The sequence below is a fragment of the Schistocerca piceifrons genome, chromosome 3 (assembly GCF_021461385.2).
Source record: "Schistocerca piceifrons isolate TAMUIC-IGC-003096 chromosome 3, iqSchPice1.1, whole genome shotgun sequence".
Classification (NCBI taxonomy): domain Eukaryota; kingdom Metazoa; phylum Arthropoda; class Insecta; order Orthoptera; family Acrididae; genus Schistocerca; species Schistocerca piceifrons.
The window spans coordinates 925,403,256-925,426,761 of NC_060140.1; the positions used below are offsets into that span (position 1 = coordinate 925,403,256).

Sequence of the window (23,506 nt, forward strand, 5' to 3'; positions counted from 1 at the left end):
AGGTCACAGAAAGTACTAACTAGCACTATGTTACTACTTAATGCTTGTAAAATTTGGTGAGTGAACGTGCAAATGGCATTCTCAGTAGAGCTCTTCTGAAATCTGAACTGTGATTTGTTGAGGATATTATTGTTGCTCAGATCACCTTCTCAAAAATTTTCGAAAATGAAGTCAGGAGTGAAACAGACTGGCTGATTTTGACATCTCTATCAACTTTCTTAAATAGCGGTTTGACTACAACATGTTTCAGAGTACGGCATGTTTCAGTCTCTCTTTTAAAAAATGCCTTACATCACTGGGGTTATTGTATGGGAATGAATGTTTAAGTACACTATTGGAAACATTAAAACCAGAAGAGCTTTTATTCTTGAGAAAATAACAATTTTCTTAATTTCAGAAGAGAATCTGGTGACACATTCAGAAGATTTAATTTTATGAGAGCTCCTTTTCCAACATACTGCTGTGATATTTCTCTTTAACTGTTTGTCCCCATCCTTTCTACTATGCTTAAGAAATGATGATTAACTGTATCTGCTAGCCCTTCCATTCAGTTCAATAGTGGTGTTACCTTGATTTTTGGCTGGTTGTCTTGTCTCATTTCACTACATTCCATACAGCCTGTAGTCTGTTTTTGTAATTACTGGTTTCTGGCATCGTGTATGTTTCTTAATAACTTTTCTGAGTAATTTTGAGTAGTTTTTGCAGTGTGTGACTATTGCAAGATGTCTACTTGTTCTTACCAAATTTCCCTTTCCCTTTTACAAGATGCTTTAATCCCTCTAGTGATCCATTATATTTTACATGGCTGTTTAATGTCTCTTCTGATTAACTTGCATGGGAATATGTTTTGAAATAATGATATGAATTTCTCATGGAATGCATTAAATTTTATGTTAGCATTTGGTTCATTATAAATTTCATTCCAGGTTATCTCTTGTAAACTATTCTTAAAAGTTACGGTATATTGATAATTTTTACTTATGGACCGTAATATTACATGCAACTGAGGAAGACAGGACTATAAAAGTTGAAGATATTCTTAAAAGCATTTGTCCTGGAGTCATTAATTATACTGATTTCCACTGAGGTTTTCCATACTGTAAGAGTATGTTGTTTATTTTAACTAAGTGTGAACCATGATCATAGAGCACATTTGTTACCCAGGAAACAGTTGTTTTCTTGCTTTTGGTTTCACCACCACCAACATTATCAACTAGGGTACTACTGTCTTTATCCACCTGTAGTTTAAAGTTAACCACTGGGATCAAATTGCAGGATCCATTTCTCATCAGAGTCCTTTAGGAAATCTACACTGAACTATTAACCACAGAATATTAACAACCTGCTGCTGTCTGACAAACAGCATACTAAGGAATCCAGATCCCTCAAACATTTCAAAATTTCCCAGTTACCATTAAAAGTGAGCAATTTTTCAGCATTAATTCACAAGCACAAACTTCTAATGTGCTGATCACTTCAGAACCTACTTGTTACTATGTTTTTGGTATTCTGTACCTCAACAGGTACAAACAGAACCCACCCAAACATCCACCCACCTACCTACCTACCTGTCAGTCCAAAACCTTTGCCTCTGCAAGCAGAAATGAGTCAAGCTGATAATTATGTCACTTAATAAGGTGCACAGTCCCTTGCTAGTGTAAGAAATTGAAGCTTCAAAGTGAATGCAATAAAAATATACAGCCCTTTTGTCACATATTTTGGTACTGACAAACTCACTCATTAAAGGTACTTTGCGTTGGTCTAGAATCATGAAACTTGAGAAGAACCAAGATTTCACAGAAAAAGTAAAGGAAAAATCAGAAAATTGTTAATTTGTAATTACAAAACACAGCAAAACTATTTCTTTTGTCATTTGTTATCTGAGTTCAAACTTTAAATCAAAACATCCTCAAAAGACTTGGAATTCCTCAGACTGGTACCTTGTAAGTATCAATGTCAACAACATCCAACAATCTTTGAGCTTCTCATTTCCCAGAAAGGATAAACTGACTGTGTGCATAATTAAATCTATACTGAACCCTCAGTGGTCGAGTCCTATTCGCACCTGGCCAATTTTTGACCATGTGTTCTGTCTGAATATATGCAACAACCACTCCTTTCCAATATTAGTTCCACATGAGTAAGCTGCTAGAGTGTAATCTTTCATACGTAAGTTATATAACCTCATGATTACATGATGCTCAGGTAGGCACAGGATGTCAATCTCTTCAGAACACTCTAAATTTTCCAGACAGACAAGAAGCTTTTCTATCTTCTCACTCAATCCTCTAATATTGTGATGAAGTAAACTAACTTTACGTTTCTGCACATTCTTAAGCATTCTGTTGGACTCTTCTGTTATTCTGACTTCTTTCAAAACAGGGCAGCTGAATCCTGATTGTAATCTAAAGAGGTACTTCTCTGACACCAGTAACCACAGGGACCCCCTGTAATTATCTGCAAGAAGTGCAGCCAACTTATCTCTCCCTCTCCTATTCTGGTGGGGACTATATCTGGTATATTCCCTTTCCGAAATGTAGCAACAGGCACTGCACTCGTGTGGGATTTCATTACAGTCAGCAGCATCTCACAGTAGTGTTAACCCAGGGCTGGTTATGGTGCTGCAGGACCCCCACAAAACTCACATTTGTGTGTGTAGCTGCAACTCCTATTACATCCAGATCATCCCTACTGCTGCAATTACTGTCCTTAGCCAGGCAGTTCCCTGTGGTCCATCTACTACAATAACCTGACACTCTTTGCCAAAATTTTTGCACAAATTCCCTCTGTCCTCTGTCACTTGGACAAGGTCAGGTAATTTCTTTTTACACTGGATCTAAACTGACCTGTCACACTTCTCCCCCTCACCTCTACTCCTCCCTTCCCTTCCAATTCCACCACCTACAACCAATTCCTCCTTTGTTTGTGGAGGAGGAAACCTTTTCAGAAATTTTAAGTGCCGTATTCCATTTACCAACAGTGCAGGAAGTTATACCTTCCGAGGTAAATACTTGTTATCATTTCTACTTCTTTGCAATTTTAACAATTTTCTGAATTAAATTTTACCTTTTATAAAATTAGAGGAAAGACAGTTGGTCAGGCAAGTACAGGGTAATAATTATTAAATATTATTTTGTAAGCTAGTGCTATAATTTTGGGTATTAGGCTACATCATGTAAAACTACTAAAACAAATTGCTGATGTTTCGACCAACTTGCTGCGGTCCTTTTCAGGGCAGGGCAGTTCACTGACGAACTGCTCTCAAGCAGACCACAGCAAGTCAACTGAAACATCAGCAATTTAGTTCTTTTAGTAGTTTAGAATGCCACAGCCCAATACCCAAAATTATTTTATCCAAATTGACACTGGCCACAGAAGCCTACAAACTTATACTGGTGTTATTATGTTGTTGATATAATTATGGACATGAAAATGGGACACTAGGTAGTTACTAAGAGCAACATGGCAGAACCACTTGGCTCAGAGATGAAAAGAATCACCACCATCATGCCAGTACATGGGTATATTTATATATAAAAAAAATTAATTAAATCTGGCAAAAAGGAATGAAAATGTTGTCACTGCAGGAGATCACAAAAGGGCAGGAGAAAAATAGTGAAACTGTTGAATACAGGCTAGCAAAAAGGTGACAAGAAATCTTCTGAAGTTCAACAGTCTTCAGTGAATTACAATATTCAGAAATCGCTATATGAATAGGTACACTTGTAAAAGACAGGAAGGGAGAAGATGTCTTCTGGATTGGACCACACTTGGGCAAATATTAAGGACATAGTTACTGTGCAGGAATACCAACATAGCAATAACACAAACTGAAGGGACTACTACAAGTGAGGCACTGAAAAATTTTTAGCTGATGCAATGATTTTTATATTCTTTATGACAGTGAATCTGTGACTTAAGCCAACACACTGAAATTTAACTTTAAATAAATATTGTGGAGCATGCCAAAGAAAGAATTAATAAGGAACAAGGAATTACTGTATGCGTAAAAAATGTAGATGTAAACATGCCGCATGGAACAGAAAATATCAAATTCATAAAAGAAAGAAGAAAATATGCATTTGATATGAAGAAAGCAACCAAACAGATCAGAAAACAATGATAAAGTAGCAACTCAAACACACAAAAACATTCAATAAAGAGAAAATTAATAAAAGCAGTTAAACACACAACCAGTACTACCACAGTATTATACCTTTCTTCCTTGCTGCTTCCACCATTCGTTGGTACTCATGCCTGTGTTTCTGTTCTTCGTCTGGACATTTTGCAGGCAAGTTAGATGGCCTCCTATGCAGAATCAACGCCGAGCTGCTCGCAATTACATCCGTAAACTGCTTCGTATCTCCCTGCCGTAAGATAGACATTATATAGAACCTAAGGTAGAAAATACATAATTCTCCCTCTATCTATCTATATTAAATTTCAGTGGCTTGCACTTACATTTATTTTTTACTTTATTTGGTTATTTATTTATTGCAGAATGAGCACCTAACATATTGTTAACTAGGTAATGGTACATAACAGACTGATAAATTACAAAGAGAATCTAATGTAAACAAAAATATAAAAATTTGCTTCGAATTCATCACATCAGTACTTCGACATAATGGCGAAGTTTTTACAGTACCTGAGATTCGTCAGCTGATGCAGCCACTGCAGATGCTGGAACACTGGCAGAGGTACAGGTGCGAGAACCCCAGAGGCGCCACGCAGGGTGACTGCAGCCCTGTCCACCACTGTCTCGTCGCCAGGAGAAAACTCCCCTGAAATTAAATAGGTCTGTAGTAAGTATCTCTGCAACAGAGAAGCAGTAGCATCAGAAAACTTAGGATGGACATTAGTATCACAGCATCAGACATGCATTTTGTAGACGGTTGTCATCCTATACCCATCAATTGTTTCCAGTAGTGCCTACTGGTAATACAGTCACCTGGCACTTCCGGAAGATTGAAACTGTGTTCCAGACCGAAACTCTAACTTGGGACCTTTGCCTTTCATGAGCAATTGCTCTATTGACTGATCTACCCCATCATGACTTACAGTTCGTCCTAACAGTTTTACTTCCTCCAGTACCTCGTCTCCTGGCTTACAAACTTCACGGAAGTTCTCCTGTGAAACTTGCAAGACTAGCACTCCTGGATGAAAGGATATTGCAGAGTCACGGCTTAACCACAGCTTGGGAGATGTTTGGAAAGTAGGAGACGAGGTACTGGGGGAAGTAAAGCTGTGAGGCCAAGTCGTCAGTCCCACTTGGGTAAGCTCAGCCGGCGGAGCACTTGTCCATTAAAGGTAAAAGTCTCGAGTTCGAGTCTCAGTCCAGCACACAGTTTTACTCTGCCAGGAAGTTTCAAATTAGTGCACACTCCGCTGCAGGGTGAAAATTTCATTCTCGATAAAGTCACTGACATCAAAAGCAGTAAAATGAAGTCGTTAATTCTCCGTAAAAACTGCTCTCCTATAAACTCCCTTTCATTCGTTCATAATTCCGAACTATTTTCTGAGTATAAGAACACTCTTAATTTTTATTGGTATAAACAGTAGATTCATTCTTTGTCGCTTCTTTTTCTAAATTTGTAACATTTCTGACAAAGGGAATTCTTTTGTGTCCTTGTTGCACGTTCAGAATACAAAGAAACTGATATTTTGACCACTTTACTTGCTGCCAAAAATTACCCTAGAGGTGTACCGGCGTTCCACGAAATCCAGTTTATTTTTATATATACCGAATCTCATATTTCCAACAAATGCTCTAGACTTCCACTAATGCTATCCGTCCACAAGCAATTTTAATTTCATACAAGCTTTGTTCCACTCAAGATTTTGTGATTACAAAACACTGAAATTGTCGGAAAAGGATTAGGGATTACATGAAATTTCAAACTTTCACCCGATACCCACCACCTCCCACATTATTACAAAGCGCTGGAACTCCGGTAAAGATCCGCTGCATGGTCACCATATATGCTAAGATGCAGGTGCAATAAAAAACGTGCGGTCCACGCACGCACCGGGAAAGCAGCCTCACCATTGAGCCCGCCTCTGTAGCTAACTGTTTTCCACCCACGTCTGCAGTGGACCAAAGGACGCTACACTGCTAAGTCGCCAATTCCTTCCACGACGTACTGCTCTGTCTCTCAGGCAATGTAGCAGTTATGGCAGGTTGTGGCACTATAAAGCACTTCATAACGGAAACTAACCTTTCACTTCAGCGCACACAGATGGAGTAATGCTGAACCATTTGTATCGTGGTAAGGATCCCTAAAACTTTACCGAGGGTAAAGGATTAAATTAATTTTTACGTACGGTTATTTGAAAGTGCTGTTCTGGTCGTTCTTGTTGCACTCTACACGTTCCGCTAACATAGTAAATAAATTTAAACAAACTAAACAGAAATGATACTACAGACGGGCTGAGAGATCAGTGGAGACTACATACCGCGGCAGTGTCGCTGTTTTATTTATTTATTTATTTATTTATTTGTCCATTTAACAGAACTAAGAAGGAAGCATCTTTCACTTTTGTTGTTCTGTCGTCCTCAGAAGCGAGTAATATTACACTGATAACTGCCACGTTAGGTCTATCTATTTGCAACTGAATAAATCTAGTATCATCAGCCTTATGCGTCTTGCCTTTATCTTTTTGAATGGCGTCATGAGTGGAAAGGTTTGTAGGTGCTCACTTTGCTGGGTTTAAAGCTGTCTTTTGCTTCCAGTCGCATTTACTACAGAATTTAAAATGTTGGCGTGTGAACTCCACAGAAATAATCTAATCGAAGTTGGTCACATCCGCGTTAATTTAAAACGCTGCCTAAAACGAAACGAAATAAAACCAAAAACCTTAGATATTGTTACAAATTTTTGTCTGAGGAGCAAGACAATATTTGGTCATGTTATAACGAAGACGTTCGGTATTCACCAAGAAAGATTCACTCAGGTGAAGTGAAAAACTTACGGTACCGGCATTACGTGACAGCAAAATTCTGAACTTTTTAGTTACGTAGATATGACTACCAGCGAGTGATAAATTCTGGCTGCTGCAGAACATGTTATCTCCAAACGCCGATCATTAGATGAAAATTTGGCTGAAAGAACCCACAATGGTTTACACGAAGGGCACTACTTAGCTTAATTCGCCATTACGTTTCTTAAGATAGACTGCCTTAAACTACTGAAACATCAGTTTTACCGTCAATGCGACTTACTCCTCTATTAATTTTGACTGCCCTGCCGTACTACACCAACCAGGACTGAGTCATTAATTTTACTTCATATTAACAAATAAACGATCTCGGAATAGCTATGATAAGACTCGTTAACAACTGATTCGAAATCAGGATGAAATAAATTTCAACGCGCAAAGCTCTAGTTATGCACAAACAGACTTTCGTATTAGGAGCAGTTTCGGACGACCGAGAATTCTTGGTCGTTGCTGTCTAGTTTCCTCCAAAACGCACCTTGCACAGCCCACACCAACTGAAATGTTGTCACTGTACCGATCGAACAGATTCTATATATGACTGGTTTGTCCACCATTGCAGAACGGATGTCTTCAATCTACAACTCTGACTACAGTCAATTGTCACCAAACAGCGGTGGCCACAGATCTTATTTGCTATTGTGTAACTGCATAGTCAACAACACCGAGAACGAATTAACCACATTACCATACACTACTTTGCCAAGCATTATCACGCAGAGTGACACTTAAACGCCCCAGGGAATGACGGGTTTGAAGGGTAGTAGGAAGGAGCATGCGTGTTCCCACCGTTGTGTTGTGTGTTTTGCACCACTGAAAGTAAGTTCAGTGGCTACCATCAATATTCAGTCACTTCATTCATTCTTGTAGTGGGTCTTATTTTTACATACAAACATAATAAACACCTAAAACTTCAATAAATGTAACATGTATTCTCTTAATAAATTACAGCATATAATTCATTTAGTAACAGAATAAACAATACTTTCCAAAAAAATACGTACGTTTCACAACTTAACATTATAGCTGTGTTTTATACTGGTCACATTGTAATTGTTCTCGAATACAGTAACAATACTGGAACTTATTACTTGGTGGGATATCCCTTCTTTATAGCCCTTCTTGTTCTGTTTATCTTTCGTGTTGAGTATACTTTTCCTGATCATTCTATTGAGTTCGTCTCTTAAATTCTCTATGGTGTCATGGTCTGGCGACCGAGGTGGTGTCTGAATAACTTTGGGTCAGTTAAAAAGAAATCATTCTTTTACAAGACATGAGATGTTCTTCGGTTCACTATCTTGCCAAAATTTGACTGTAGAGCCAATACTCAATTCTTCCGCCTTTAGGTTCAAATTTTGATTCAGGCATGAGATGCCTCTCCTTGTTTAACATGCTGATATGTAAGTAATCTCTTCTACGCCAGATGACGAAATACAGCTTCACATGGAAATAAACTTAAGACAATTTAACAGAGAAAGACGAGGACGTAAGTGAAGATGACATGGGAAATACGACACTGCGAGAATAATTTGATGGGGCGCTGAAAGCCATAAGTCAGAAAGAAGGCCCTGGATTAGACTACAGTCTCTCAGAATTTGCTGAGATCTTTGGGACAGCTATCCATGGCTAAACTAGTTCACCTGGTGTTCAAGATACATAAGCCTGGGAAAGTACCTTGAGACTTCTAGAAGAATGTAAAAATTCCTATCTCAAACACGGCAGGTGCTGGCAGAAGTGAGTATTACCGAACTATCTGTTTAATAAGTCATACTTGCAAAATACTGAGATGAATTATTTACAGACGAATGTAAAAACTAACAGAGCCAACTTCGGAGAAGACCAGTTTGGCGTCTGGAGAAAGATAGGAACAGGCGAGGAAATGCTGACCCTATGAATTATATTAGAAGATAGATTGAAAAAAGGCAAATCTAAGTTTAAAGAATTCGTAGATTTAGAACAAGATTCCGATAGTGTTGACCGGAATACACTCTTTCAAACTCTGGGGATAAAATACAGGGAGTTATCTACTACTACTGGAACCAGAGTTGAACATGAAAGGGGGGCGGTGGTTGAGAAGAAAGTGAGACATGGTTGTAGCCTATCCCTACTGTTATTCAATTTCGCACTGAGCAAGCAACGCAGCAAAAGTGAAATTTGGAAAGGTGATTAAAGTCCAGGGAGAAGGAATAAAAACCTTGAGGGTTGTCAGCTATACTGTAATTATATCAGAGACGCCGAAGGATTTGGAACTTGAATGTATCGAAAGTGTCTCGAAAAACTCAACGGTAATGGAATGTTATTTAAATCATACAATGAAGGGGGAATTAGGTTAGGGAATAAGACAAACCAGTAGGTAAGACTTGGTATTTGGGCAGCAAAATAACTTATGAACACCCCCAAGCAGAGAGGATGTAAAACGCACACTAAAAGTAGCAAGAAAGGGTTTCTAAAAATAGTTACCGTCACATATAAATTTAACTGTTGCCAAGTACAGAAATAAAACGCGGACGATAGACAAGAAGATAACAAAAGCTTTTGAAATTCTGTGCTGTAAAAGAATGCTGGCGATTAGGTGGGTAGATCGAAGAACTAATGAGGTACTGAACCGCCCTGGGGAGAAGAAATCCTGTCACAGCTTAACTACATGGAAGGGTCGGTCAATAGGACCTATTCTGAGCAGTCAACGAATCACTAGTTCGTAATGGAAGGTGAGGGAGGGGACGGGACGAGAGACAGAGGGAGGGAGAGATGATGATGATGGATTGGTTTGTAGGGCGCTGAACTGCGCGGTCATCAGCGCCCAGAGAGATAGAGAGAGAGAGAGAGAGAGAGAGAGAGAGAGAGAGAGATACGTGGACAGGTCAAAACGGAAATCTAAGGGCGAGAGAACTGCATCAAAATGTAAATGGAAACTGTATTAACCTGGCAGTTATGGGTCATGAAAAGTATACTTGGCATATCAAGAACATTTGGCGCTTTTTATGGTTGCGTTTGTATATCTAGATACTTAATATTACATTTCTAAAGGATGCCCAACTCATACTAAGAAAACGTGTTGCATACAGCAAACAGAAAACGAAATTCACTTGTAAATATTGAAGTATGGGCACTGTGCAACTGGTCATCCTACAGATTTATTTTCGTCTTATATGAAAAGTCTCCATAATTTTCGACAGCAGCGGACCGAAAGCGGAAAAAAGTCAGGAATGTAATGAGATTTGTGCAGAAGCAAATACAGCTGAGATACCGATATACAGGGTGTTACAAAAAGGTACGGCCAAACTTTCAGGAAACATTCCTCACACACAAAGAAAGAAAATATGTTATGTCGACATGTGTCCGGAAACGCTTACTTTCCATGTGAGAGCTCATTTTATTACTTCTCTTCAAATCACATTAATCATGGAATGGAAACACACAGCAACAGAACGTACCAGCGTGACTTCAAACACTTTGTTACAGTAAATGTTCAAAATGTCCTCCGTTAGCGAGGATACATGCATCCACCCTCCGTCGCATGGAATCCCTGATGCAGCCCTGGAGAATGGCGTATTGTATCACAGCCGTCCACAATACGAGCACGAAGAGTCTCTACATTTGGTACCGGGGTTGCGTAGACAAGAGCTTTCAAATGCTCCCAAAAATGAAAGTCAAGAGGGTTGAGGTCAGGAGAGCGTGGAGGCCATGGAATTGGTCCGCCTCTACCAGTCCATCGGTCACCTAATCTGTTGTTGAGAAGCGTACGAACACTTCGACTGAAATGTGCAGGAGCTCCATCGTGCATGAACCACATGATGTGTCGTACTCGTAAAGGCTCATGTTCTAGCTGCACAGGTAGAGTATCCCGTATGAAATCATGGCAGTGAATCGATGAAGTACAGTACATATTGACGAAACTAAAATTAGCTCTAACATGGAAATTAAGCGGGTCCGGACACATGTTCACATAACATAGTTTCTTTATTTGTGTGTGAGGAATGTTTCCTGAAAGTTTGGCCGTACCTTTTTGTAACACCCTGTACACCTACAGCTGACAAACATCTTGTTCAAAATGAGCTGATTACCGAATTTACCGTAGTGAAACGTATTAATAAGCTAGAGAACCAGTCTGGTAATGATATGCAAGTTTAAACACACAACCAGTAACGAGCAAAATCCTCCGCATCACGCGTATCCCAGGTAACACCTGTTTGCGAAGGATTATTACGACGGCAGCACCGGTCTCACGTGGCGCAACACTTGTGCAGCTAATGTGGTTCGGCTCTACGCTTGCCACAGCGATGCAAGCTGACAGAACGGGGCTAGTAACAATTTTCACTCGCAGCGGCGTGTGCGCTGATTTGTAAGTTCCTGGCAGTTTAAAACAGGACTGGATCGGGACTCGAACCTGGGACCTTTCCCAAAAGTCTTAAAATGAGGCTAGATATACGTTTCAAAAGTATCAGACCCGACGTATCCAGAGCTCTAACTGTCCTACGCGATCAATTCAGTCACTCGCTCACCACTGTCTTTTTGTCTATTGTGACTTTCAGATAATCGCAGTTACTTAGTACGGGCATCAGCTTCTTTTTCACATTTTGACAGCACACGTCGTCCTCCTATGAAACTGTGTTGTGAATTGTCACTGCACAGGTGTCAACCACACGAAATGTTGTCCAATTGTACAAACTCCTTCGCGTATGGTCTACGGGGCCTTGGATATAAAAATCGATTTAGCATTTCACAAGACACAGTACCTACAAACGAGTCAAAAGCTATAAATGTTATTAGTTCATGAAGTTTATATGATTTTCACTCTTTGACGTATGCACATTTACGATACGAATCGTCGCATTTGGAAAACATTTGTAGTGGCTAACTACTCTGCTGTGAGTGTATGCAACGGCGAAAATGTGTTTTGCCCGACCCATGATTTACCTCACATTCAACAACAGCGTACTAATAGCCTTGAATGACACGGCACTCACTCAAGCTACGTTAGCTTACTGAACAATACAAAAAAAAAAATGCAAGAGCTTCCATTTTACTTCATCGGGATAGTGATAAATCCAAAACTGAAAGAGTCAGGCAAGGAGATTTCGAAAAATCGTTAAAATTGAGAAAAGAAGAAGGAATTCGTGGTTAATGGAACACATCTGAAATTCCTTCGGTATGCTGATATTTTACTCTTTGCTTCTAGTGTAGAAAAACGTCAACAACGAACTGAATAATTTGAAACACCAAGTCTGAATGTAGGCCTGAAAATCAGTTACAATGGGACTAACACATTCTACAATGCATACAGAGAAAAGAATGTATTTTTTTCTCCAGGAAATAGTTTTCTGGCTGGTTTAATGTGGCCCGCCACTCATATCCTGTGCCACAAACTATCCACTAATATCCTAAAAGATTATCTTCATCTCAGAGTAGCTCTCTACATCATACACCCTCAAGTATTTGTTGCATACACCCCACATTTCCATATTGTTATTATCCTTGACAGGTCCCTCAACCAACATGGAAGTTATTCCAAGCTGTGTAATACGTTCATTCATCCTCCCACTCTCTGACATAACTTCTTTCTTCTCTGATTCTGCGGAGAACAAGCTCATTCGTTATCAAACTGTTTAATTTTCAACATCCTTCTGTAGCAAACTCTCCAATGCTCTTTTCCGATGGTCCCGTAGTCCATGATTCACTACTGTACATTTCTGTGCTCCAGATGCACATTCTCAGAAATTTCTTCCTAAACTTAAAGGCCAATGTTTGTCACCAGTAGACAGGTCTGTCAGGAATGTCCTCTTCTTAAGTCGTCCTTACTTCTTTCGCCATGTGTTATTTTGCTTCCAAGGTAACAATTTCTTTTCTACGTCGTAGTCATCAATTTTGATGTTAATGATATTACTAATCTCATTTCTGCTACTACTCTTACTCCCGTCTTTCTTCGGTTTACTCTGAGTCCATATGCCGTGCTCAAATGATTTCATTCAATTATGTATGTACTGAAATTCTTCCTCGCTTTCAGCAAGGACAGTAAAATACGTATGAACAATAATGTCACACAGCCAGTTGAGTCCTTGTATTCAGAGCAGTTTAAGACAACCACATGCACCGGATGGGTAACAAAACAAAAACAGAACAGCAAAAATTGCCCAGAGCACATTTAGTACAGTAAATAGAGTTTTCAGGATTAGGCTACCGAAACCGATAGTTTAAAACCAGCGTATATTACCTGTTGGGACCTATGACAGCGTGACACGGACCCGTTATGACCTATGGCAGCGTGACACGGACTTTTAATGCGAAAGCAGTTCAAAACTGACGTTTTGTTTACCGAGCAATGGAGAGCTAGAGAGAGAGAGAGAGAGAGAGAGAGAGAGAGAGAGAGGTGTTACCCATGACCAAAACTACAGTCAGATTTCGTAATTGTTAGTTTCACGAGGCAATGATGAGGTTGGTCGTGTTGCTGAGAAGTCAAAGAGGCGACGAAGAGAACCGAATAGATTTTGGAAAGCTAAAATGGATGCATCATGGATAAAAAGGCCTGCATACGCCGGGCATTTATATATACACCAGCACCTGTAATGCAGGATCCATTGGTTACATTAGGGCACACCCACACACAAAAAAAAAATCTTTGACCGGTGAAATAAGATTACCAAGGCACATCGCCTTAATGTGAGCCACGAAGACGGAATGACCGAACTTCTGCGCCTGATATTAGGCCGCTGAGAGCCAGCACACTGGGCCTGAGCATGATATGGGATTGGGCTCCATCTCCAAGTACAACAATACAATTTTACTGATATTTAGAAGAGGTTTGACATGATGTATAGATTATATAATTCGGGGAATATTTGAAATATACAAAAAAACACACAATGAGATGAAATACAGAATAAATATAGCTACCTATTAAGCAGTAAATGCATCTTCGCAAATGCAATTTATATTATGGTAGGTTGCACAATATCTTACCGATGGAATTCCAATGAACTACAGTTTTTTAGTTCGCAGTAAGTTGAATCGCGTCGCGCGGTAGTTTACAAATGTTTATCGTAGAGTCACTCTAACAACACGAAGTTCGGTTGCATGTTGGGTGAATTGCTATTCTGCATTACAGAGTCAGTCTAAAATTTCTAGGAAATTATACAGACTGTGACATATCACTGCACTGTCTTTTAGACAGCAGATGCCACAGACAGAACTGCGAAGTGCTCCGACGCAGAGAAGAAAATTTATACACAGCTGTTATCAGAGCAACTGTTCGTAATTTTTTGATGTCACAGAGCATATGAACATGAACGTTACCTGTCAATAATACCGTTTTTCGTTTCTGTTTATTTATTTATAACATGCTCGATTACAATATTTGTAATACTGCACGCGGGCACGTGTGTGTGTGTGTGTGTGTGTGTGTGTGTGTGTGTGTGTGTGTGTGCTCACGCGCGGGGGGGGGATTGCGTGCGATGATACGACGGCGATGATGATGATGATGATGATGATGATGATGATGATGATGCACATAGCCTACTCCTCGTTAACAGCAACATATGGGTCGCCAAACTCAACGTCTCTATCCGAGGGACGGATCACCGTCAACCGTATCACAAGCCTTCACTTCGAGAGACATTGCGGGGAGGTTTGGTATTTAAACCAGAACATCGGTGCAAAGTCTGGTGATAAAGAACTCTACGACGCCACCACCTCCCCTCCCTCCCCCCCCCCCCCCTTTTGCCGGCCAAACACTGGCAGTGCAAACTTTTTTCCACCACCAGGATTCGAACTGGCTTAACCCCAGGTCGAGAGCCACTGCACAAGCGTGCTTTAGTGGCCTCTTCCATGGAGGCGAATGTCAGTAATACCGTGTCTCCAAATGCTTCATCTAAATCGTTTCGTACGCATACTCCCAGATATTTAGGGTGACGTTGCTTCCAGTGATTGTTTGCTCGCCGTGTAACCATACAACGAGTCCCGCTCATTTATTAGCAATAGTTCATATGTATTTGTTTACATTGGGGATCAGCTGCCAAGCCTTGCACAAAGTGTCGATGCCCTATAGTTTTCTGGAGTTGAGGCTTCTTTATATAGAACAGCATCATCTGCGAACAGCCCCGCGGAGCTTCCAACGTTATCCACTTGGTCGTATGTGTAATATAAACGGCACTGGTCTGTAATACTTCCTTTGGAGCACACCCGAAGTTCTTTTACATCAATAGATTTATCTTCTGTAAAAACGACACACAGTGGTTTATTCGCTAGGAACTCTTCAGTCTGATCACGAAGCTGGTCTCATAGTCCATATGCTAGTATTTTATTCACTAAATGATGGTGAAGAACTGTATCGAACGCCTTCCTGAAGCCAATGAATATAACAGTAACCGGAGCGGCAATACAAGAGCTATTCAAAAAGTATCCGACATCGTTATACAATAAATCTTTATTTAGATACAACTGTTTGACTCTAGTCACCCTCAAAGTAGTCCGATTCAGCTTCTGCACACCTCTCCCAACGCTACTGCCACTGCTGAAGGCATAGCTGGAAAGCCCCTTTTGGTATCGTGAGCAACTAATCCGTCGAATTCTGCGTAATGTCTTCCCTGTTCTGAAATCTGGTCCCTTTCCGAGTCTCCTCCAGTTTAGAAAGTCAGAAGTCGCTTGGGGCTAGATCAGGAAAGAAATGAAGGGCTGTCAGACAAATGCTGTGCTGTGTTTGGCCAAGAAACGAATGAACTGGGAACGACGAGCAGCTGCATTATCGTGGTGAAGGTGCCAACTACAAGTTGCCTTTAAGACTGGCTGTCTCCGTCTCACTGTTTCACGTAGGAGACGCGGAATCGTTTGGTCGTACTCCTTAGTGACATTAGGATCTTCTTGGGTGTACTCGTGATAGACTGCGCCACTGAAAAAAAAAAAAAAAACGATCAGCTTGACTTTCACATCGGTTTTTTTTTTTTTGGGTATCGGGGATGACGAGTGCTTCCATTGCGATGACTACAACTGTTTCAGGGTCGTACCCATAAACCCATGGCTCTTGTTCCATAGATCATGAATACGGCACTTCGTAATGATGTGGAACGTGTCAGGTAAATAGAAGGTGTCTATACAAGATATTACATTACACAAAATATTATATGACACTCAATATTTTTAATTTTTTTGGGGGGCTTGGGGAAATTACCCACTTACTATATCCAAAAATTCATCTAATGAGTAGGAGTTTCCATTAAGAAATTCTTTTAATTTCAGGTAAGTGACCAAAGACTTTTATGGCAGCATAATTTACCCCTTCTGAGCCAAAGTTAGATTTAACCTTGAGTAGTGAAGATCATCCTTTCTCCTAGTGTTGTAGCCATGTACACTGCTATTACTTTTGAATTCGTTCGGGTTGTTAATAACAAATTTCATAAGTATTTCATGTATTGTGAGGCTACAGTGAAGATCTCTAGCTTTTTAAATAAATGTCTGCAGGATGATCTTGGATGAGCTCCAGCAATTATTCTGATTACACTCTTTTGTGCAATGAATACTCTTTTACTCAATGAAGCGTTACCCCCATAATATGCCATACGAAAGCAGAGAGTGAAAATAGGCGTGGTAAGCTAATTTACTCAGACGTATATCGCCAAAATTTGCAATGACTCTAATAGCATAAGTAGCTGAACTCAAACGTTTCAGCAGATCCTCAGTGTGATTTTTCCAGTTCAACCCCTCATCAATGCATACACCTAGAAATTTTGAATATTCTACCTTAGCTACCGATTTCTGATCGAAGTCTATATTTATTAATGGTGTCATTCCATTTACTGTGTGGAACTGTATGTACTGTGTTTTGTCAAAGTTTAATGAGAGCCCATTTGCAAAGAACCACTTAATGATTTTCTGAAAAACATCGTTTACAATTTCACCAGTTAATTCTTGTCTGTTGGGTGTGATAGCTATACTTGTATCATCGGCAAAAAGTACCAGCTTTGCATCTAAGTGAATATAAAATGGCAAGTCATTAATTAATATATATTAAGAACAGCAGAGGACCCAAGACCCGAACCTTGCGGCACCCCATTCTTGATTGTTCCCCAGTTTGAGAAATCACCAGTTTTTTGCATATTATATGAACTGTTTATTTCAACTTTCTGCACTCTTCCAATTAGGTATGATTTAACCCATTTGAGCACTGTCCCATTCATACCACAGTACTTGAGCTTATCTAGACGTATTCCATGATTTACATAATCAAAAGCCTTTGATAGATCACAAAAAATCCCAACGGGTGACTTCCGGTTACTCAGTGCATTTAATATTTCATTAGTGAAAGTATATATAGCATTTTCCGTTGAAAAATGCTTCTGGAAACCAAACTGACATTTTGTTAAAACTTTATTTTTACAAAGGTGCGAAGCTACTCTACATTACTTTTTCAAGAATTTTGGATAAGGCAGTCAGAAGAGAGATTGGGCGGTAGTTGTTGACATCAGACGTATCCCCTTTTTTATGCAGTGGTTTAACAATGGCACACTTCAGTCTATCTGGAAAAATACCCTGCTTCAGAGAGCTATTACATATGTGGCTAAGAATCCCATTCTGTGCGATCTCTGAACAAAAGATGCTTCTGCTCATTTGTTAGCAAATTTGGCACAAATTTTGCTGCGACCCTCCTGGGAAAATGTTCTGTTGAAGTGGAATGAATTGATTGAATTAATGGTAACCTCGTCTGCAAGTGCTCTGACCGTGATTCGGCTATCTTGCGTCACCAGGGTAAGTACGTGGACAATAACAACCTCATTTGCAGATGCTGCTGATCTACCTGATCGTGCTCCACTCGGTTGTACCACTTCTTTAGTTACTTGTGTGGTGCGCACTGCTTCCCCCCCCCCCCCCCCTCCCCCCAAACATATGTCGAATCTTGCGGATTGTTTCAACTTGAGAATCGCCAAGTTTAAAACAAAATTTGATACAATAACGTTGTTCCACTTTTTCTGTCATTTTGCCCGCAACACAAAATTAAACAAATGCCACTTACACGTGTTCACTTGCCAGCCAGCGACTGGTTGTTTCCGCAGTCGTGAAAAATCTGACACGCGCGTTACTTGTGCCTACAAACAGAGCACATACGCACCGATACCATTGTTGGTTTCATTAATAATAAGTTCGGATATTTTTTGAACAGTCCTCGTATCTAATGCCTACTGGATCTCGTGGACGAACAGGACGAGCTGAGCTTCACACGATAGTTGTTTGCGGAATCCATGTTGATTCCTAAGGGATATTTTCGGTCTCCAATAAGGCTTTATACGCGAGGGAATACGTAATCGAAAATTTTACAAAAACTCACTGACGTCAGCCATATAGGCCTATAGACGTACGGAGGGTAGTCGCAGACCAATGAAAAATCAGGAAGTTGACCCAAATACCTAGAACTTCAAAGTCTTGATTATGGCAAATCTTTGTGTTTGATGATGACGTTTGGTTTGTGTGGCGCTCAACTGCGCGGTCATCAGCGCCCGTACAAAGTCTCAATGTTTACACAGAGCAATGCTCACACAGTCCAATCGAGCCACTTTCACGAATGATGATGATGATGATGATGATGACACAAACACCCAGACCCCGGGCAGAGAAAATCGCCAACCCGGCCAGGAATGGAACCCGGGGCGCCATGATCCAGAGGCAGCAACGCTAGCCACCAGACCACGAGCTGCGGATACACATTTTTCTGTGCAAAACGTCAGCGAAACCACGCTTAATTTCTCCTGAAACCCACTATATCGTACTGCGGGGGAGGTACAACATCTGGGAGATTATGAGAGGCTAAGAAGACGTTCACGGGTAGTCGCCATCTATTTGCGACTTGGGAGGTAATCAACTGAGAAATGGACAGTTATGGTGCAGGACTAACACAAAAATGTTGGGGTACACTGAACGGAAAGAAATGTGTGATTGTGGCGTATTATACGACCCCTGACACCCACCGGTCTGCATCAGCCTACAGGACACTTTAACTATGAGTGATTCATTCTGAATGAATGGGAATAGCAGCTACTCTGTATTGTTTATATCTGCCCTGTGACGGTACAGCATTGTCAATTGCACTGTTTGACGTGATTCTGTAAAAACAGTGGTCGGCTGTTAAAAAGTCGTCAGTCAACTTGCAGCAATGCTTTATAAAATACTAAGCTTTAGAAAATATGGACCTTCGTAATAGTCAGAAAAACAAGTGAATGTCCAAGAGGGTACGGCATTCCACACGCGCGAAATTATGTTACAAATTTTATGAATAACCCAAAGATCTAGTTACTTGGTGCGATAAGACAAATACGACACGCATGTGAGTTGCTAAGGTGATGATGTAAATTAAAAACAGAAAATGGCTCTTGAGCCATACCCAATGGATATCATCATGAGCCTACCCAGTATCTGAGTTGGAGGGGGGCTGGGGGCTGGAACTCTTTGTTTCACAGTGAATTACAAAATAGCTATATTTCACAAGTTGCTCTGGGTACACTTTTCACTAGTCGATGTCATTTAAGTGTCCTGGCATTCTAAGATTGAAGTTGTACATGTGCTATAGAGGGCGTGTATGGAAAAAAAAGATGACGAATCTAAACTGGAGTTGAGCCTGGCACTCTCCCCAAGGAGAATCTGTCAATTGACCATTAACCTTCAAGACCATCGACGGGACGTTTTCTATTTCGTTACTAAGCATTTTAAATCTAGAGCACAGTGTAAGCATTTCATTCGCCGATGGCCAAGTTTCAAGCACTTCACTGTGCAACGAGGATTTCAAAATTACTTGCCACTAATAATCCTGTATGACGAAAGTTTTTTTTGTTTCATTTAGTGTGGAAGTAAGATAGTGTCCAACGTACCATCGACAACTTTCTCGTTAGACTGAGCGTAAGCCCGGCTATGGGAAGGAAACCAGTCCCTTTTCATAGGACGTATACTGGATTTACCGTTAAAATGTTTAAGGTAACCTCAGAGAACCTACATCTGGATGGCTACACGGGGATCTGAACCGCTTCCCTCCCGACAGATTCTACCGTCTTTTTCATTGAGTCGGTTCCATTTGAAGAAACAGCAGCTTCCTACGAAAGTGACTGGCCGCTGTATAATGAGCAGAAAGAGATAAAAATATTCAACAATTATCGATAACGTTATCAGTGGAACGCTTCTCAAATGAGTCACTAACGTAGCGCTGGCGTATGACGTGGATCAAGCGAAAGTATCCAATTATACTAGCACATATCCAGGAAGTGTAGAAATCCACACACAACATATATACCTACAAGGCTCTCGACTGTATTTTTGTCGAAAACTTTTCAAATTTGAGAGACCTCTGGAAGAAAAGCCAGCTCAAGTTGCAAAAAGGTATACATACAGCCCCATCAATCTTGAAAAATGTTTCGAGAAAAACATGTGTTTAAAATTTCAATCTGGGTTTTTTTTAACACAGAAAATGAACAAATCTTTAGTCGGCAATGCCATATCCGTATACTTGGCCCTTTTTTCGCCGGTGTTGAAACACTCATTTCGACGAAATTACATTCACTGGCTCCCGCTTACCAATCTAAGCGTTTTTTTGCAAGACTAGGATTACATTTCAAACTTTTGCTATCCGTATAAATACCTGTCATTTTCAAGCACTCACGCTTTACTTCGTCTAAAAAACAAATAAAAAGCAGACGCGAGACAAGCAGGGGCTTTCAGACTTTTTTACGATCAACGGATCATGTTACTTAGAGAAATTTTGTTGAGAATATTATTTTAGTTGATACTAATGTCCTCTATCATACTATCTGGAACTAACAAGACTTGCATTCGGTTGACAACTATTATAGAATTACATCGGACGCATTCGGGCTCTCGGGTGCGCCAGAACCCAATGGAATAAATCGCGGTTTTAACATACTTTAACATTTGTGGCACACGTTAAATGAATTACTCTCAAAAACAGACTGAGAAACATTTTGAAGCAAATAAAAAAAATTAGGCTAAAACGATTTCTACCTTGGTCCACTATCATAAAGTAGACTCGAAACAAGAGCTATAGGCTATTTAAAATGAAGAAATACATTGTATTATTTCTGTACATTTCCACTAAGTACTGGATACGGGTTTTTCCTTTCAACTATTTACAGAGATTACTTTCAGAAGTGCGTTATAAATATTCCTTTTACAGGATGCTGTAACTATAGCGACAGAGACGTCTTAAAAAATAAGTGTTTCGACAACTTCTCGGTTTTGAATCAGATTCTGGAAGTGAAACTGGAGTGGGAAACGAATTTATTCGCAAAAAAGGAGTAGATGTTTTTGTATAGAAGGTCTCACATAGTTATCATGAAATAAAGGCGATTCTCAGAAGTTGCTATCCTCTTCGGGGTATTGACTTTTTTTCATATTCAGCAATTGCATTTCTACAAAATATGTTTTTGGGTTGATGTTTGAAGAAAAAAAGGATACTTTTGAAATACAATCTATAAGCATCATGGAGTACATTTTTATAATAATAGTGATAATAGTTACCCCGTTTACGTGGGGCTCCCAAAACCGGATTTTGAAAACCGATTTCCCAGTACCGCTTCTGGGTGGTCACGTAAACTCTTCAAAATCTATTCAGGAAATCCTGTTCTCGTTGCCGGTTTTTCAATTCAACAGCTTTTCGCTCGCATTTTTAAATGCAACGTGGTTGGGTTGTCAAGTTACGTCTTGTAATCAGAATATTCGGTTAAGATTGACTTATTGTGCAATGAAAGAAAAGCAGAAATATTACATTGTGCATACAGCCGTCAACCTGTAATATTTAAGTGAAGAGAAATAACGATTATGTTGACTGAATCAGAAACTGGATCAGCTGTTTTCCAGACGACTTACTTAACTAGTCTAGCAAATCCGCTTCCAGAAACGCGACAGCGAAAAACGTTTCCACAATTCGGTTTTCATCTTTCGGAAGACGTGTCGCACGTAAACGTAGCGAGTCATCTCTGTGTGGAGACTAGTTTCGGATCATTACATACATTTTCAAACTATACCATGGTCGCTACAAACCGATGTCTGTTATCGCAACTGTGACCGATACTGGAAAAAATAATATTTCATACCCATACTATGTTGGAACTTCATAAATGAAGTACATCTGTTTTATACATGACGGAACTGGAGCGAATAAATGTTTTTAGATTTCAAAAACCTTTTACTCAATGTTGGGAGTTTAAAACTATCTTTCAGGCTCGATGATGAAGTCTCTGGCCCATCGTAACACTGGTGTTGCCCAAAAAAATATTCTACTTGTTATCACTGAATAATTTTTAATCATTTAAACGTTTCGTTTTGTGGACATGTTCCATAACAACATTAGTAATGTTGGGGAGGGAGGGGGGAGGCGGCAGTAACTTTGAATTATTTTTTTGCTATTGTTGTAGCTAAGCTTGGATTAATGCCTTTCATTGTTCATTCAGTTCACGCTTTCGTGATATTAGTGTGTGCCAGTACTGTTAGGGATGCAAAAATGATATCTCGAATTATGTAAAGACGTTTTCCGTTTGTTGTTGTTGTGGTCTTCAGTCCAGAGACTGGTTTGATGCGGCTCTCCATGTTACTCTATCCAGAGCAAGCTTCTTCATCTCCCAGTACGTACTGCAGCCTACATCCTTCTCAATCTGCTTAGTGTATTCATCTCTGTCACCCTCTACGATTTTTACCCTCCTCGCTGACCTCCAATACTAAATTGGTGATCCCTTGATGCCTCAAAACATGTCCTACCAACCGATCCCTCCTCCTAGTCGGGTTGTGCCACAAACTCCTCCCCAGTCCTATTCAGTACCTCCTCATTAGTTATGTGATCTACCCATCTAATCTTCAGCATTCTTCTGTAGCACCACATTTCGAAAGCTTCTATTCTCTTCTTGTCCAAACTATTTATCGTCCATGTTTCACTTCCATACATGGCTACGCTCCATACAAACACTTTTAGAAACTACTTCCTGACACTTAAATCTATACTCGATGTTAACAAATTTCTCTTCTTCAGAAACGCTTTCCTTGCCATTGCCAGTCTACATTTTATATCCTCTCTACTTCGACCATCATCAGTTATTTTGCTCCCCAAATAGCAAAACTCCTTTACTAGTTTAAGCGACTCATATCCTAATCTAATTCTCTGAGCAGTACCCGACTTCATTCGACTACATCCCATTATCCTCGTTTTGCTTTTGTTGATGTTTATCTTATACCCTCCTTTCAAGACACTGTCCATTCCGTTCAACTGCTCTTCCAAGTCCTTTGCTGTCTCTGACAGAATTAGAATGTCATCGGCGAACCTCAAAATGTTTTTATTTCTTCTCCATGGATTTTAATACCTACTCTGAACTTTTCTTTCGTTTCCTTTACTGCTTGCTCAATATACAGATTGAATAGCATCGGGGAGAGGCTACAACCCTGTCTCACTCCCTTCCCAACCACTGCTTCCCTTTGATGCCCCTCGACTCTTATAACTGCCATCTGGTTTCTGTACAAATTGTAAATAACCTTTTGC

General features: G+C 40.0%; 1 protein-coding gene across 1 annotated transcript in view; it reads right to left on the reverse strand.

The window, feature by feature from the left end:
- The window catches only part of LOC124789887 (TBC1 domain family member 12-like), a 340,057-nt gene that overhangs the window by 53,834 nt on the left and 262,717 nt on the right, over nucleotides 1–23,506 (reverse strand). Inside the window, exons 2-3 of the mRNA XM_047257408.1 lie at nucleotides 4,649–4,784; nucleotides 4,217–4,367 (exon numbers count right to left, since the gene is read on the reverse strand). Of these exons, the coding sequence (XP_047113364.1) occupies nucleotides 4,217–4,367; nucleotides 4,649–4,784 (287 nt within the window). The remainder of the gene's footprint in view (nucleotides 1–4,216; nucleotides 4,368–4,648; nucleotides 4,785–23,506) is intronic.